Source organism: Panthera tigris, chromosome C1 (assembly GCF_018350195.1).
Source record: "Panthera tigris isolate Pti1 chromosome C1, P.tigris_Pti1_mat1.1, whole genome shotgun sequence".
NCBI lineage: Eukaryota > Metazoa > Chordata > Mammalia > Carnivora > Felidae > Panthera > Panthera tigris.
This window is the reverse complement of record NC_056667.1, coordinates 100,254,050-100,273,383: the sequence shown is the minus strand read 5'-3', so window position 1 is coordinate 100,273,383 and position 19,334 is coordinate 100,254,050. Positions and strand designations below refer to the sequence as shown.

The 19,334-nt window shown below is 39.6% G+C and overlaps 1 protein-coding gene across 6 annotated transcripts in view; it reads left to right on the top strand.

The window, feature by feature from the left end:
• The window catches only part of SPAG17 (sperm associated antigen 17), a 241,090-nt gene that overhangs the window by 63,428 nt on the left and 158,328 nt on the right, over positions 1-19,334 (top strand). For all 6 annotated transcript variants that reach the window (XM_042993865.1, XM_042993867.1, XM_007075678.3 and 3 more), the window contains exons 4-7: positions 1,859-1,990; positions 13,307-13,493; positions 15,039-15,233; positions 17,496-17,677. In XM_042993865.1, coding sequence (XP_042849799.1) covers positions 1,859-1,990; positions 13,307-13,493; positions 15,039-15,233; positions 17,496-17,677 — 696 coding nt within the window. The remainder of the gene's footprint in view (positions 1-1,858; positions 1,991-13,306; positions 13,494-15,038; positions 15,234-17,495; positions 17,678-19,334) is intronic.

Below are 19,334 nucleotides of genomic sequence, written 5' to 3'. Positions count from 1 at the left end.
CTCCACGCCACTCTGGGGTAACCCATTCCAGTGTTGACTTCCCTTCAATGCTGTCATTATACTTGTGTTACCGGGAACACACCCCATACTAGACTGCTGTGAGTTTTCAAAACCCAAATTTGTGTATTTTGAGCCAGATGTCACAAAACAGCCTGATTGTCAGCACGCTGTTTAATGGGTATTGAAAAATGTCATTTCAAACCAAATACATCTATCCTGAGGGCCGGACCCAATTGGACAGCTTTCGTTTTACAGTAAATGTGTGACCTTCTGTCCCCTTAGGATTCCCTTCCCTCTTGAATCTGGTCATCATTAAATGGTGAGGCCCTGCAGGTGTACCCTTATGCTTTCCTGCTCCCAGAAATCACAGCCGTCATGTCCCTTCCCCTAAATCGTGTTAGCAGGACCAGAACTGCCATCAGAAGCAAAGCACTCCGTTCCACGGAGGGGTGTTTGCTTAGACACACACAAGGCTTTCTGACACTTGGTCTGCTCCTTTGGTCTTTAGAAATAGCAGCTTTAAGAGAGTCCTTTCCCTGGCCTTCCCCTTCTGCGATGCAACACAGGAAACCCCAATGTAGTCTCTAAGAGGTCCAGTTACGTTTTGGCATCGAATAATCCACAGGGCCTTCTGCAGTTAGAAGCAAAATAGTCCTCTCCCTTTCTTTCCGCTATTTCCTTTGGCAAAGTGGAGAGTCATAAGGAACCGGATCGGTCAGGAAAGCCCTGACCAAGAGCTGGTATGAACCTCAGACAAGACGCAGCTCGATGAGATGCCGTGCGCGCAGTCATTGTCTGAGACAGAGGGTCTGAAATTGACACCATATGCGCCCCGAGGAGTAATTGCTCCAAAGGGGGGAGAAAAGCAACGTGTCAGAACATTTTAGTAACACCTAATTCATCTCGAGGTTATAAATAAATCTTAATGCTTGCCTAAAAACAAAAGTCGAAAAATACTTTGACCAGATTACTTTTGTGACAGTGCTTCCGGCAGAGGTGAACTTTATTAGGGAGACAACATGAATAAAGAGAAACACATAACAACTTTTTATGGTATATTTTACATGATTTTATTTTTTTGCAGTAAATAAAGTGGTTATAGGGCTCCAAGGAAAAGGCCCCAGATGTTAGAGAGTTGTGTGAAATTTAGAGGAAACAAGCTGTAAAAAGCGCAGTCATAAAACAGGCTGTCAGTGCCACACATCTGGACAATACAGCTGTATGTTCCTAGTGGCTGTCGTCACCCAAAGAAAACTCAATAACCTCATTTCACCCCAATTAGGCTGCATACCAACAGGATCAACATTAAATTGCGAGGGGGCGGGGGAGAAACGTTCATATGGCGCCTCTGCGTCAAGCAGTCTTTATCTTGCATTTGAATTTGGTCACCAAGAAATAAAAGATTGCTAACATAGCTATTTCCATTATTATAAAACCCTATTTAATTCATAATGTTGTAATAAGTCAAAGTTTGACAGCTTGGACTATCGGCTACGCCAAACAATAGACTTTCTGTAGCATGAAACTGACCTATCAGTCATCCAGAATGGAGCCCTGGCATATCTTTCCTCTACCCCTTTTTGGGGAGTCTGAGTCTCGCAGCATTGTGGGAAGCACTCTCTGCCTTATTGGAAAAATAAGTGCATTTTCAGACAACCCAATTTACGTAAAGTAGAAGATAAATGCCCCTCTCGATGGCGATGGGGTATTTTGCTCTAATTCTTTTGGCCAGCAGTGAGGCACCTTTGCAATAAGATGAATATTGCAAAACTGAAATACCATTTCATCTTTTTGTCACCAACAGACTGTGCCAAAGGTAATAAAATGCCACTTTTCCCATTAATGTGTTTCTTCCTAGGTGTTAACGGCAGCAAAGGCAATTATGGACAGTGGAGAGAAATTAACCCTACCGCTGATAGGGAAACTCTTGAAATTTCAGCTTCTCCAGATTAAATTGAAGGACCAGCAGAGACGGGAAAACGAAAAGAAGGTACTGTATGACGCTGGGTCTTCTAAAGAGGGCAAACAGGGCATAAAATGGAGTCAGTTTTCTCCAGGGACACTTCCTCTCTTCGTAAGCCTTCCATTAAATGTTACCTAGCACATTCAGCTGTCGCCTGGACAACTTAAGAAAAAGGCCATCCAAAGATCTGTTGGAGGAATTATATTTTCTCAAAGACAGACCCATTAAAAATAAATTCCCTTGTGCAAAAATCAGACAATAATCAGGGCATGTGCCTGAGGTTGATTTCAGAGTAGTCTACTTATATGCTAGTAACAAAGAAGGGAATCAAGGTGAGACAGAGTCAGGAGAAGTAAATGTAATGTGAAAAAAACCCCACAAAGTCAGGGTCTAACCGTTTAAAATATTCTCTCTAATATTCAGTAGGAGTTCCTATTAAAATGGCAGGCTGCATCTGCACCTTCGTAATAATCTGAACATTTCAGCAGCAATCCATCACCCACCCCCCCATTATACGCTTGATTACTTCTTCACATGTAGACTTCTCATTTAATTTGCCTATGGAAATCAATCTGTGCGTTTTCCAAAGATTCATATTTTTATCTGAAAAAAAAATATTTTGAAATACCTTTAGCAAAACGACGCTAGGTTCAAATCCATTTGTTATTATCATTACTCAGAATAAGAGATGTTTTTCTTATTTTCCAAATCATGCTGAGATGTTTTTGGAAAGCCGAACGCTTCTGTACATACATGTGGTGTGTGTGTGTGTGTGTGTGTGTACACATGTATACATGAAATGGATTTACATGTAAGCTGTATCTTTATGCCCCTGAGTGGAAGAGGCAAAATCAGTTCATGGAAGAAGAAAGAGAAGAGGGAATGTGTTCCAGTAATACCTTTCTCACCTTTGCAAGACCCCCAAACCTAGGTTTCCTATTTGAATTGGGTGCTTGACAGGATAATTGTAGGAAAAAAAATAATAATGACACCTTATATTTGCAGAATAGGGCTTTATGTTTTTCAAACAGATTCCCCATATAGCATCTTATTAGAGTGGCACACATTGTTCCCGGGAAAATTCTACTCATAGGAACACAAGTGATGGTCTAGTTTTCCATCTATTGAAGTTCTTTTCATCATGTACAGGACATTTGTGCCTTCAGAAATACTCGGGGTCATTAAGACTTGGCAGAAGAAAAATTGGAAAGTTTGAAGCTAGTATAGAAACATCTTTTCTTGCCTTTTTAAACTCCAACGTCACTTGGGAATATGAATTATAAAAAGTAGACTGTGAGTCCTGTGAAAATCTCTGCGCTTTCTGTTTTCTCTGTGCTTTCCCGCAGCACCTACGAATATACCTAATGTGCTAAAGGGGATCAGTTTACTTGTTTGCCAACTATTGTAAGTCAGCAATCTTTAGCTTACAGCTAAAGAGTAAGCTTTAGTTTTCAGTTAATGGATTTTAAGTAACAGTAAATGGAATATCCTGGCAGCTCAGGAAAAAATTTTACAGCTAGAAGTAATATAAAAATATTTCTGCAGTGATTTTCCTCAGCATTTCTTTGAAATGTGAACTATAATAATACAGCTGTGAGATTCTGAAGATGCGCAAATAATCTTAGTTTATTGTTTGAAAAATTCAAAAGTCTAAAGGAATGCGGGCTTGAATTTTAGATAGATAGATAGATAGATAGATAGATAGATAGATAGATAGATAGATAGAGGTAATAGAGGCATTCAGAGAACTCTGAGCAATCAAGAGCCAACAATTACATAGTCTAATCTGATGTCTTCATTAGATTGGGTTCCCAAAATACCAGTCCCAAATCTCTCAGTTGCAACCATACGAGTAAGTGCTAAATAAATTGATGAAAACTGATTGGAATGGAGTACTCTCCAGAAAATACTCTTGGTAAAGGCCAGATGAACAGTGTTGTTTGAGGGATGATATAATCTCTATTCATTTCAACACTACCACCCAACCAGTCAGTTAGAACAATTGAGGTTAATGCTTCTCCGCCAGCAACTTGGGCAGAAAAGTAAAATAAGTATAAAGTAAATAAAACTGACCCATGCTGTGGGATGTGGATGAGAAAAATGCAAAAAAGAAAAGACTTCCAGTTTCTTCCTCTTTCCTGAACCCAGGCTGAGATTCTGAGATTTCCTAGAAGGGGAGCTTTTTAACAGCAATAAGAAATCTACGTAGGTGTTTCCTTTCAAATGCTGAATATAGTGCCGAAAACTGTGCAACCCAAATTGTGTTTTGTATCTCCTATCTTGAATTTTCAGAATTGTATTTTTAAAAACGAATGCCAAAAAAATATCCACAGCGGGAACTAACCAAAAATACTAAGGAGAAGATATGGACAAAAATAACTAATATAATTAGGTCCCTGTCCTTTATTCCCCAGTGAAACAAGTAGATCCTTATATATTTGATCCTGTTTTAATCCACCAAAATTTTTTCTTAGAAATAAGTGGTGGAAAAAAAAGTAAGTGGTGAATAATATAGTTCCACATGCCAAATACGGTAAAAATATCATTATTGTAGATTGCACTGATTTTAATAATTTCTAGCACTTTAGCATGGGCTATGCTTATCATGCGTTTGCTTTGTCCTTGAAGAAAGCTTGCTGGCTAATTAATAGCATAAAAAATAATACAAGGGAAGATATTTCTTAAAGGAGCAGTTTTGAAGGCATTTCTGAAAAGCAAATGCCTGCTTGTAACTGCAATGAAGTAAAAAATAGTTGAAAACTCTGATCTATTTGGAAACACCTTGTTGGCTACATCCAAATCTGCATATCATGAAGAAAATATATTGTATTTCTCTAAATAAATTTTAGAATTTCAGAAATTCTGAAAGACTCTTTTATACAAGTAACCCTAAATCGGATTTTGTTGTGTCTTAAAATCTGAGAGTTTTGTTTAGAAATGACTCTTCCTTGCACACATGAGTATCTCACCATTTATTCTGTGTTTTTAGATCTGTCATTGTCAGTCTGTTTTTAATTCATCAACTTAACAAACACTTATTGAAACAAACTTTACAGAAAAAATGTACTAGGCACACATATATCATAATGTTCATTATCATTTTAAAATAAATTATTTGGGGTTTGTATTCCGATCCGTGTTTTAATTTAATCTATCTGAATATTATAGCATTGTTCACATTTTTTACTTTTTTTCACTCCAACTTTTATGTCTATATTAATGATAAACATTTATTCAAAACCAAAACACTTTATTGTGAATATATTTAAAATATATCGAGAATTCAGCTAAAACCTTTAATCAAAAAAAGATGAAAAATGCCTATACTACAAAAAAACAATAATAACCATTTAAATAATCGGCCAAACTAAGTCTAGTCTTCCTATGCCTCTGAGTCTAGTTTGGAAAATTTGCATATGTTTAGAAAAAGATCCAAATATATTCTAACTGTGCTTTTCATTTGTGGATGCAAATAACCAGTCCATATTTTCTTGGATATTTTCAGCATATTTTTTGCGTAAAAGCAGAACAATTCTTTCTCTTTCTGGCTTCTCTACTTAGGAGAAGTACTTGCCTTATTTTCCAGAGAACTAGAATTGGAGAGAAGGCAGTTAAGAACCATGGAGTGATGGTACCGGTAGACTTTTCTTAAAACAACTCAAAATTAAAAGCACCTACATTTGATAAGGCATTATGAGGAAGCCACAAACAACCCAGAGCCCGCTCCAAAGGAGGCACGAAGAGAAATTAGGGTAACTTTCACAGACATTTTACAGCTTACTCCAGTTGAAACCCCAAAACACTGGAAACCAGCCAACGTAATGCCATTGTGTGTGTGTGTTTTGTTTTAAAAGAAAGACCAGAGGGACATGCCAGGAAATTACAGGCTGGTTAGTTTTGATTCAGTTGTGGTTAAAATCTTCAAAAACTATTTTGAGAAATCAAACAGAGGAAGAGCAGGAACTCAGTTTAGAGGGACCCGTGTGGTTTCAGGAAAGGAATAACTTGCCTCACTAACTGGATGGAATTCTTTGAAGCAGGATTATCAAAATGAGGGTACTACCAACAAAACCATTGCATCCAAAGAGCTACGAAATTCAGCAATTCAGGGTAAATAATAAATGCCTCCCCGGATAACTGATCTGTAGAAAGAAGTGTTTTCCTCATTGGAATGCTTTTAATTAATGAAAACTGTTTATGGATTTCAGGAAAAAATGTAAAGAAACACGCATATTTAGAATAGAATAGTAACTTTAAATATGAGCAGCTGTAGTTACAACAGCTAATGATAATATTTAGCTACCGTTATTGACTCTTTGGCATTATACTAAGCTCTTTACACATGTTATATCATTTAATCTTTGAAATGACTTTATGAGGTACGGAGTATTATTCTTGATTTGCAGATGGGAAAACTGAAGGTGTGAAAAGTTAAGTAACTTTCCCCAGGTTAAATAGCTACTCAGAGGTGATGCTGGGATTCAAATCCAAAACTGTCTGACGCTATGTTCTTAACCACTGTACAGACACCTTCCGAATGTGTCTCCTTAGCTGTGCAAAATGGCACCCTTGGCCCACAGTCAAGAGTGCCGGCCCTAAGGTTTTTCCCTGTAGGAGCAATGGCTTTGCTCAGTGATCTACCAACAACCGTCTGGTCCCACTAATTACATCACATACAACATCCCGAGGTAAAGTGTGAGGACAAGCCAAGGAAAGGAACAACGCTTACCAAAAACAAAGTCCACACAGAGCTAACCAACCACCAATTCCCAAGGGAATTCTGATTTCATTTCTGGCCTCGCCCCACTCCCCAGAAATGACCTGGTCTTTGGGAAAATCTCTTAGAACTAAACTCCTTGAGGTTATTCCAAACATCCTCACCCCTTCTCCGCCCTTCTGGATGTTGAGGTGGAACAACACCGGCTGATCCACTGTTAATGCCTCTGAATCACATAGAATCCTGCAAGAGACAGACAATCAGATAGACATCAGACCCACTCCCTCACTGCCACCAGTCATAGAAAATGTCCACGTTCCAATTCTGTGGATTCCAGTTCTGAAGATGTCAGTATGGCACCCCAGGACATTCCGCAGGTTTCTGAAGATTGCATTATTTGGTCAAATAAACCCACTACATTCCTGGACTTATGTCTTCTACACAACAGCAGCTCCCTAGAAAAGTAAGCTCCTAACTCGACCCCATGCATTATATTTTCTATTTGGCAGGGGAGCAGGGAGAAGAGCAGAAGGGAAAGAATAAATAGGAAATATAGAAAAGAAAAAACAACATGTTCATAATGCCTTAACACTACTACAAGTAATGTTAACATTCTGATATGTTTCTTTTTTTTTTCTTTCTGTGAGTTTGTTCCTTTATATAATCGTTGTAAATTAAAATATATCATAATTTTACTTATTACCACAGTAGCCACATCTATCATTATTATTGGTTGTAGGATATTCTATTGACTACTATAATTTTCTTAACCATTCCTCTATTATTGAACATTTCAGTTATTTCCATATTTTTATAATAAGTAATGTTGTGATGAACAACTTTATAGTATAGAACTCTTTATATTTTGGATAATTTCCTTAGCATTGGCTTATATAAATGGATTAATATGGCCTCAAAGCCCATTTACCTGTGTTTCCAAAGTAAGTTCTAGAACCATTTAGACCCAGTTTTTCACTAAAAAAAAAAAAAAGGCCCCCCTGGTCAAAAGAACTTGGAAATCACTGTGTGTTATACACAACTCTTAGAGATTTAACAGCACATTAGCTTATTAAAGATAGAGGAGTTTTGTGAAAATAAATCTGTTTAATATTGTTTAATCTACTGTCTCTCAAACGTATCTGACTCCATAGATTTCTTTCAGCCCGCCTATTGTTCTCTTATCATCTGTAACCAATAAAATAGATCGCTTGTAAGACGGTGATCTCTTGAAAGAGAACTAAAGTAGCATTCAGAAGACAGACCTAGTTTCTCATAAGCCACATAATAAGAGTGACTTAGTCACTTAACTGCCATGAGCATGTTTTCTTATCTATATCCCTAACAATATTATTGTGGGAATCTTACGATAGAGCGTATGTGAGATCATAAAGTACCACACAAATCTAGATGTGCTGTTACCTATAAAAATGAGATGAAGTAGAGCTATTTACCAGCAGTTCCACTGACTTTTACCTCTTGCCTCCCTTTTATTGTGATAACATAACAAATACATGTCATGGTATTTGAAGGCATTTGAATCTTGACATCAAGGGTCATTTAGAAAGTTAAATACAATCTAAAATATTTGGAAGCGTCAAATAATTAGGTTGCCCTGTTAGAGAGAGGGACAGTTTTGTGTTTTTCCCTCTTAAAAAGTGAGAATAACAAGATTGAGGACACGGGGTAAGTGCCACTTGATACTCAACTAAATATGCGAAATGCTAATAGTTCTTTGGTTGTTGCTAAAACAAGAGCCTCACATCTGCTATGTAGCTTAGCCAGTTAAGAAATCTCTGTGCCTATCCACAGCCTTCTCACAGTAGGAGGCATCCAGATGCTTTTTGTACACACTGCATTTTAAAGAAAATGGACTCTGTACCGAACTTGACCTTTTCTTCATATGCTGGGGAACATGTTTTCCCCAAACATGGTGGAAAGAGGGGACTTTTGGATTCGCCCCCTCCTAGTTTTTGTCTTGAGTTGGCAAGGATTCCCTCTTGAGTTATGTTTTGTGCAGATGACCATAGAATGGGAATATGCAAGCTGCACTACCCAGAAGCAAGCAAGAAAAATTGGTGTGAACAAATTTCAGTTTGTGATTTAGGAAGGGGTCAACTCTGGTGAATGCTCAGCTAATCTGGTTCACTTCCTGCCACCCCCTAGCCCCAGATCTCAAGGCATAAACTCATAGGGGGAGGAGCTTACTCAGGATATGAGAGAATAGAAGAAAAGGGAAGAAGACAGGAGGTGATTTTGCTATGATGGGGGCTTGGTAGAAAAGGATATTTTGCTTTTTGACCAAAGTAGAATTCTGCGGCTCCAGCAGTCAACATTGTCAAGAATCTCAGGGACAAAGAGACTGTCCCGGTTCAGTTCAAGTATGGAGGGTTGGAGGCGTGAGGAACAGAGGGAATATAGGATAAAGTAGGTAGACTACAGCTAGAGTCAGACATGGGGAAGCAGAAGGGACTGGGTAGGGCACCATGTTCAGAAATCCACCAAGGATTTCTCTGCCTGGATCTGGAAGCCAGAATAACCTGGGTACTTCCATTAGCTTTTGTTCTCTGCCGTATGATGTCTCTGCACATAGTTGCTCTACTTGGGAAATTCTTTATGTAGTAATTCTTCTTGAAATTCTACCAACTGAAGATGCATCATTGATAAAGGAAAATGCAGAAGACTGAGTTGTATAGAGAGAACAATAACAATGATGTTATAATGGCGCATAAACCTAATTTGAAAGAATGTGTTAAATATCTCCTTCACTCATCTTCTCTGGTGATTTTTGTTAGATCGCTATATTCTTTCAAATGTTTCAATAATGATGATTTTTATAATTAAAAAAAGCTTTTTCAAGAAATGAATCAGGATTTATAGGTATTTTTTAGATTCTTTTGTAAAAGGAAGGAGGTAAATATTGATAATTTCAGCACTCAACAGGAAGAATGGGTGGGGGAGGGAGAGCTATGGAGAATCAAAAGAGCTTCCAGGAAATAGTATTATTTAGCCCCTGGAAAGACAGAGTAGAAACACAGACCATCTTTATGGCCTAACAGGACCACAGAAATAAAATGAATTTAGGGTTTGAGGTTAAACTGGCTTGTGTCTCTTCCATAGCAGTGTCTGAGGGCAAACTGTGTGTCTTAATTTATACAACATGAACAAAATTACTCATCTTGCAGGCTGCATTTTGAGAACCAATTAAAGATGATGATGTCTGGAAAGCACCTATCATACCACACAGCTAAGTCTCTCTACTTTATTGCTTATTTTAAATTTTGGTTGTGATCAGTCCTGCCTTCTCTGGGGTACCAAGAAACCTTACAGAAGAAAGGACTCAGGGAGTTCTTTACCTTATAGAACTCCAACCTTGCCAAAGAGGATCCGAAGGGATGGGAACTATGTGATTACACAGGCTCCCAAACATCCCTAGGAAAGCCAGCAGGGCTAGAGGGCCCTCATAACAGGAAAAGGATAAAGAAACTAGTTTTAAACTTCCTCTTTATTCAGCAGTATTTGTTTGGAATGACAGGATAAATGAATGGATGCATGACTATATAAATGTTTAGTCTTCTGGGTGAACTTTAGAATAATGTCACCTGAAACAGTTTCTTCTTTTCAGTTCTAAAGCTCACCCTGAGATTTTATTTAAAATTGCAGTTGTGGAAGTTTCTGGAAGATTGTGATGGCAAAGTTAGGACTTTTCTGGGGCAAGGCTCACTGTCCACCAAGTTGCTGCACGGGACTGTTTCACTTCAGTGGATTTACCATCATCCAAGTGTGGCTGTTTGAGCTCCAGCATGAGCCTCGCCAATGCCTCTGAGCTAATTGGACTCAGGGGCACTGATTTGTGCTCTGGTTTCATTTTAAATTAACAATCTTAAAATTTCCAATAAGCTCTCAACACTGGCAGGGATTTCTACCATATTTCTTCAGTCAGCCTGACCTCCCAGTTTCTGACACGGCTCACGTTACGGTCTCTGTTCAAAACCTCTTACCTCGTACCTGCCTGTGCTCGGCCAGTAACCGTGCCTCACCCTTCACCTGAAAAAATGGAAACATTCCCTCAGCACCATCGAGACCTCTCGCTCTCTTGAACCCACACTCAGCCAACCCCCTTCTTGCTCTTATTAAACTGAGAAATTGCCTCTCTTCCTATGAAAGGAAGTTGGCATGTTCTTTTGATCTTTTCCCACCTTACCTCCTCGAGGACTTTAGCCTCCCCCATATCTGCAGTGTCTCCCTTTCTACTGGGTCATTCCATCAGATTGCAAACACATCTCCTGACTTGGCATAGATACATACACACCTGGACCTCATACTCTCCTGCCGCTCACTTACCCACTAACATCTCAAGAACTCTCACCCAGGGCATTTCGTGTCTTCCATTCAGTTCATCACTATGTATATGTGACCCACATCCAAACACGTGACTCCAGCCATATCTCTCTTCTCAGAGGAGAATGTGTGTATTTGCCTGCCTCCTGACATTTCGGGGCATCTCAAAGTTAACATGATTTTCTGAAAAGTTTGCTTACCTCCAGTAAAAGCCATTTCTTGCTCCAACTTCTCTATCATCTAAGTCCCTATTAGGTCTTTTCTAGACCATCGCTTAGAGACTCCCTTCCTAGACTTCCTGTTCCCTATCTTCACGAACCATAGTACTTCTCTACTTGAAACTCTCTGTGGTCTTCCCATTGCATTTTTAATAAAATACGAACTTGTCAACCCCACCTGTGGCATCCACTTTGCCTTTTTCTTGCTTCTCATGTGGAAGACTCCTCATCTTCCAGGTCTTCATTCAAATGTCACCTCCTCAGAAAGGTCCTCCGTCACCCACTTAAAGGTTTCCCCAACTGCGTGCCTATGACTACATTGGGTTTTGTCCTTCATAAAAGTCATGGAACTTTGTTGTTATATTTTTACCTGTTTTTGTATGTGCTTTTTTCCTCTTTCTACCCCAGTAGACTAGGCGCTCAAGGGGACAAGCCCCGCCATATTTTATGCACCAGTTTATATCTGGTGCAGAATGAAATGCTGGGGCTTTTCAGACCTCTGCACCTTACCTTGTGCACTCCTGTCTGCCTCCACCCAAGGCTAGTAGTGACATCTACAGCCTTTCCTGATGCTTCCCTCTGCTGCTGAGGAGGGGGAGTTTCCCTACCAGTAGAGCTATAGGACCCAGGCCTGCATGGAGAATCCATAGGTACCTCTGACACTTCTTCTGGGTGCCAAAGCTACACTGTTCTCTGGAGCCCTCGACATCCAGAAGACACATGGAGTAGAGAAATGCTTCTCTCCCCTTCTGTGTTACATTCTGTTAGCCGGACGCCGAAACAACATATCTTCTGTCTCTAATGTTTTAGAATGGAGTTTTTCAAATTTGATTTCATAACCTCAGGAAAATACAGAGCCCAGATGCTGCTACAATAATTTTCTTTTATTTTGTTTCCAATTGTGTTGATTATGGGAAAAACAAGCAATAGAAGCATATTCTGGATCTTCCGTATGGCCACCTTATGACCCAGTACTACCACATAATTTTGACGAACACAAACTATTTGTATTTATAGATGAATGTATTGAAAGCGTAATTACATTACGGAATAATGCACAGAGCTTTCAGCAATTGTTTGAAAAGAAAAAAAATGGTGGGGAAATTGGGTCTTTACATGGTATGTGGCAGTCTAAACATGCCCCAGAGCAGTGTGTGGAGTTTGCTCTGCCAACTGATGTTTTTGGTTGATCCCACCTTTGGATGAATCAAACAGCAAGCATTGATTATGTCTATACATTGTGAAGTAACATTATGATAAAAATAATTTATAGGTGCTGAGTACCCCCAAAGAATCTTTTAACCTTTAAAACTTGTTAATACACTGCTTAAACTTTGAAAAACTTCATTAAGGAGATTTTAGAGAAAACTATTCTTTCTGATTTTTTTAACCTGTTTTGTTTCGTTTGTTTTTGTCGTTTGTTTATTTTTTAAATCTTTTTTAACGTTTATTTATTTTTGAGAGACAGAGAGAGACAGAACGCAAACAGGGGAGGGGCAGAGAGAGAGGGAGACACAGAATCCGAAGCAGGCTCCCAGCTCTGAACTGTCAGCACGGAGCCCGACTTGGGGCGCGAACCCACGGACAGCGAGATCATGACCTGAGCCAGAGCCAGATGCTTAACCGACTGAGACGCTAGGCACCCCATGTTTTGTTTTATTTTTAATGAGCAAACAACCTCTCTCTAAGACTTGGACAGAGACTCCCCAGGGTTAGGCTGCAAGATAAACCTAAGATACTGCCATCATGAGGTACTCTGAATCCCCCACTCGCCTTACCCCCAACAACTGTGGTAGTTTATATGCCCATGCTTGACTCTCCCTTAGGATGAATTCTCTTCTAGAAGACCATTTGTGTAAACAGTCTCCTGGCACCCACCCCTCAGTCCTCAGAGGAGATGTGCCTTATCCCAACCTAGGCCCAACCTGGGATTGCCACTATCCTGGCTTGAAGAATGAATACGTGAAAAATAAATGAGTAAACAAGCAATTGAATGAAATAAACCCAACCGTAGAAAAGCCATTGCTTGCACACTATATGATTTGGAGAAAAAGTATTCTCTTTTTCCAGGTAATAGAAGATCGTTTCAAGATAGAAAAGGATAAAGGGAAAGCAAAATCTCCCAAGGAGAAGAAGTCCTCAAGTGCCAAGGTTGCCAAAGGGAAGGGAAAGGATCCTCCTGAGGCGAACACAGCAGTGAAGAAGACCACACAGCTAAAACGGAGAGGGGAAGACGATGACACTAAACCTTACATTGGTCGGTGACATGCCCTCCTGTGGGCTACCTTTCCCTTCCTGCCTTCCAATCTACAAATTAGCTTGAGAAATCATTCCAGTAACGATGCTTAATCTTTCACTCTTTATGAAACCACAAATCACATACTACCCATGATACCCTAATCGAAAAATATTGCTCTGTAGCAGTTCATTTGTGTTTTCAGCAAATATTTATTTAGCTCAGGTCTTGTTGCTGTGGGCAACATTGTCATAATGCGAATAGGAAGTCACGAGCTGAGTGTGCTACCACCAAATAGCTTCCTACCTTGTTGGGGGCATTTTAAAAAGTCAGGCATAATTATGAGACAAACTAGAAAGTGACTGGGCTAACAAACTAGAAAGTGTTGTAATGAGTGAAATACGGTGGCGATAAAATCAGACCAGTGAATTTGGGACTCACACAGAGCACACAGTTTCCTGACCTGACCTCAGCTTCTCCTGCTATTAGTTTCTCTTAGGGCAACTAGAATTTCTTTTCATTTTTGATTATTGATATAAAGCTGGTTTGACCCGTGCAGCCTGTGAGTAATTCATTGCCACCGTCACTTGAACCCAGATGGAGCTTCCTGTTATTATTGGCATTGCATTCAAACGAGGTGGCAGGCCTTTACATCCTTTATCAATTTGCCTCTCCTGACGTATCTCTGCTCTAAATCCACTAGACCTAGAAGCTATGATATGATGGATTCAGTAGATAATATCAACACTGATTCGTTTAGTGATAGGAGAGAAATTATCGCTTAAAAATGAAAAGTTTGTGCATGCTGCATTATTTGTAAATTTATCTTCACGGGCTATTGTGGGATTTAATGTTTTCACATACCATCTAGCATGAATATTAAAGTACAACAATTATTTTTACCCCTCAGAATCTCACAGTCAAGGATAAACTCATATTTTAACATTAATAAAAACAGTGTAATGAGGGCTAAGCAGAGGGGGGAAATTTAGGAAGGTGCACAATATGTATTTTAAAAATTTAATGCAATAAGTATATAATTGCTACGTAACCCATACTCAGCATTCACACCTATTGACATAAATACACAGAATACTTTGGTAGGGGGCATGTCCATATTCGATATTTCCCTCTCCTGTAAACACCTCTACTTATAAAATACCACAAAGCTGCAGCCACTCGTAATTCAGGAGTAAAGCCAGATGTTGCTCAAAAGAGGTTGAACCCCCCTCCAAATTACAGCCCACAGCCTAAACCTTTTCTTTTTACAAAAACCCGAGCACACATTTTCCATGACCACAGGCCCCACGTATGTTTGTCCTTCTATTATGACTCTATCTCATTTACAAAAGTGATTTAATATTTTGTAAAATGGCCACAGCCTTTTCACTGGAAGGGTAATAATGAAAACCAGTCAACATGACTGCATTCCGGCCAACTGGACTGTTTTTGGCAAGCCGGAGGTATTATAAACGCATGCATAATGTATGTAGCCATTGAACTGGCTGAGTGCAACCTGTTCTCTTTTAAAATGACGGCTGCTCTTTTTTATGGTATTTTGAACAGACGATGAGCCAGATGATGGTGCCCAACATTACATTATAGTCGTGGGCTTCAACAATCCTCAGCTATTAGCGATTATGACTGAGCTTGGCATTCCCATAAGCAGCGTGATTAAAATATCTTCAGAGAATTATGAGCCTCTGCAGACACACCTGGCAACAGTTAGCCAGCAGCAGGAAGTTCTTCTTCAGCCAGAAGGTATGCAGTCTGCTACACAACCCGCTGAATCTTTCAGTATCACCCACTGTCTGTAAAGTACAAATAGATTTTTCTGTCCAAAAAAATAGTCATGCAATAATACATTCATTGTTAAACCCTTTTAAGGCTCTGATTCGCTGTTTATGCTGCTTGCCCTAGTCAGGTGCTGTAAATTTTACAAATTAAGATTGTATTCTGTTTATATCCCTGTGTAGCCACAGAGAACACGGACTGTGGGTCAGAAGACTTGGTTATCTGACTACCTTTCTCAGGGACAGTTCATCTAGAACTTTTACCTGAAGTGTGGGCTAGAAAAGATCGACTGTAGCTAATGGGTTCTTCCAGAAGCCACAGTCACGACATGGCCCACGGGAGGTCATAGCTTTGGATTCTTGATGTGTTTTGCTTCTGGCTTATTGTGATAAATCAGAGAGGGCACTCTATCTTCCAAGCCTTAGACTATGAAGCTATAGAGTGAAGGCCCTACCACACTGCCATTCACACATTTGGAGTCACGGGATCTTCATCCAAGGGAGTTGTGCCAGAATGGCGCTGTGGGAAGGGAACTGAAAGTCACTGGACCCTTTAGCGATAGAACAGGGATTCTGTGTAAGCCTGCGTGACCTGAAAGTCCAAGAGTTTCTGCCACCTTCTGTTGCTTTTATTGTTATTTACTAATAATACCATTTGCACAGCATTTTGTAATCTGTATAGGGATTACAGATTATATTATATATTATATATGTTGTATAACCACATCCCAATTTCTAGAACACTATGTTTTGAAATTCTGTTCCACATGAGAAATTTCTACCACTGATGATAATAAGAGTCACCATTTATTGGGCAGATGCCTCGGGACGGGGCTCAGTGCTAAGGGCTTTAAGTGCATCGATTTCTATAGTTGCTACAACCACCCTCAGAAGCGTGTTTTATTACGGCCGGTCCCCAACTCACAATGGTTGGACTTAACAAATTTTCAACTTTACGATGGTGTGAAAGAGATTTGCATTCAGAAGAAACCTTACCTTGAAGTTGGAATTTTGATTTTTTTTCCTCGGCTAACAACATGCTGTATGATCCTCTTTTGTGATTCTGGATGGTGGCAGCTCCCGGTCATCCACGTAATCACGAGGGAAAACTACCAATATGCTGACGATCATTCTGTCCCACACAGCCATTCTGTTTCTCACTTTCAGTACAGTATTCGATAAATTACGTGAGATTTGCAACACTCTATTACGAAATAGGCTTTGTGTTAGATGATGTTGCCCAACTGTAGGGCTAATGTAAGTGTTCTGAGCATGTTTAAGGTAGGCCAAGCTAAGCTATGATGTGTATTATATGCACTTTCAAATTTTCAATGTATGATGTGTTTATTGGGATACAACCCCATCCTCATCATATGTCAAGTAGGATCTGTATTTCCATTTTACCAAAAGGACTCTCAGCCTTGAGGCAGCTATTAAGGAAAAGAGGTGAGATTCAAACCCAGATACTCCTGTCTGAAAGCATAGTTGTAACATTAAATAACTTATTATTGAAGCCAGTGAGAAAATGTCCCATAAGTCTGTAGCCTCTCTACAAAAAAAACAATTAATATATAGAAATAGAATCACAGAAAAATAGACTTTATAGTAGAATAATATCTTAGTAGTAGAACCCATTTAGTTATAGGTGTAATAAACATAAATATTATAGGCAAAATTTCGTGTGTAACTTTATGGGAATCGGTCATTATTTTACAGTCAGAGCACAAATGCTCAGAGAAGGCTCTAGCTATTTGCATGTGACCAAAAGTTACCTGAAGCATCAATCATTGACATGGTCTATTTTTAGCCATGTGGGAGGAAGAATTGGATCACCAGCTTTTCTAACCCATTATGAAACAAACACACTAAGATGATCAAACAGTGATTTGGCAGAAAAACTGCTCCTACACAGATGAGATCTAAGGGTGATAGATATCTTCGAGCATATTTAGCTCCACAAATGTGTGACCTTACCATAAGGTTTCTGGGCCTCAAGTGTAAAATGAAGGGGTGGGATGAGCTCGGGTTTAATATCAATTTCAGAAGTGAAATCCTCTGATTTCATAACTCTATAATCCAAGTCCAAAAGCTTCTCAAAATTATGTTTGTTTATTTGCCTTTTCTGATACCGCACAGACACCTTTCAGTGCATGTCACCCACCATGTCCACTTAAAGTGGGAAAAAATTCAACATTCTCATCTTGTTGTATTAACATGTTGCTATGATTAGACATAAAGGCTGAAACACTGAAGAAAGAGAATGCCATAAAAGAACTTGACATTTTCTGGAAATACCTGGAACCAATCCTGAATAATGAGAAACCTGAAACAAATCTCTTTGATGTTGCTCGACTGGAGTACGTGGTCAAGGCAGATGACTTTCCTTCTGACTGGGCAGACAGCGAGATGATGGTTAGTACACGCATTAGTGAGAGTGAATGGTTCGGCCACGTGGTAGTGTGGTTCCATTCATCACATCCACTCATTCCACCGACATTCACTGTGAATTGACTATGCACATGGCTTTGGGATAGACTCCACTGAATGTCCAGTGATGGTTATAGCCTGGGTCTTTAGCTTTTAGTATATGAATTAATGGCAAAGAATAAGATGGAGACAGAGATGAAGGAAGGTAATTCTTTTATTTGGTGGCATGTGGCTTTGTCTCATACTTTTAACAGTGTTCTTGGCAGTAGAGTCTCAATATATGGTGTGTTAATTGTGAAAATGGTAAATTTTACAGTTTTTTTCAAATTACATTATCTTTCTTTTTTTAATATGTCAGTTCCAAACATTGCTCTTCTAGGCCCTTGATTTTATTGCCAAAAGTGAATTTTCAATATATTTGGCCAACAGGGTCTATCCTAATGGGATAACTTGGACCCACCCCAACAATTAACAAGTATTTTCCGAGAGCATTTACTGGCCCCTGCTACTGAGGATCTTGCAGAGGCATGACCAAAACCATGAAACAGAGAAGCAGTGTTCAAGTGCTCAGCTAGGTGAAATATACTCTAAGTTGCTGATTAATTTAGAAAAAGAAGAAATGGGGTGTATCAAAAAGTAATAGCAAAGGCTAGATACACAAGGGTTTTGTTTTTTTTTTAAAAGAAGGTTGAGTGACTACTTCTCACGGATGTTGTGGAAGATATCCAAGCATCCCTATCACAGAAAACTTCTCCAGTCTCTTTCTGGCCGACCCCCTATTCCCACAAACAGGGGCCCAGAAGTGCTGAATTCCCTGCAGGGTGATATATTTCAGCATCAAGGGAGCTGAATTCTTAGGGAAAGCAGAGTCCTGGGGAGTGATCACACCAGGTGAGTGCTCTAAAGGGAGCTGGGCAAAGCAGGATACAGGGGGTCCGTGGGTGTCTGTGCACAGTGAGTATGGATAGCTAACAAAAAGAAAACTATATAAAAGGAGAGTAATATTGAAGCCTGGAACAGTTTCCGAGTCAAAGGATACGCTGCCCATGGTCATGGGTTGGAGCATAAACATCTCTCGCTGTGAGAGTCCCTGACTGTAGTGTCTTGACATGGATGTGCACATGGTAAGAAAAAACACTGAGGAGGGAGGCCCACATCTGCACTTTGAAGGGTGGACAAGATTGGAATAAGTAACAATGCGTAGATCAGCTTGAGTGATTAAGACTGTCAACATAAAGCAGGAAATGTCATAATTGTAGAAATAGAACACAGAAGTTTGAGACTTTGCCAATTGTAAGAATAAATATTAGCCTTGACCTATATATGGAGATGAAGCTGACCTTAGAGAGAATCTGTGGCTGAAGGCAGAGTTGTTCTAAGCAAAACTGGTTGCTAGTAACTCCCTTGGCGTGGCCTCTTTCCACCCCTTCATCTAGACATCTCCATCTCTCCTGTTTTGTCTTTCACTTTTCCGCCTCCTAAACTTGAGTTCAGAAAAGAATCCACTGCCCTCTGTCCTGTACTGTTTCATGCCAAATTTGGTCAATATGCTTCTCTACCCTGGAGATATTGGCATTCCAAGTAATGTAATACTATGATCATTCCCTCCTATTTTATGGGAATTCTGGATTATACCCAACAA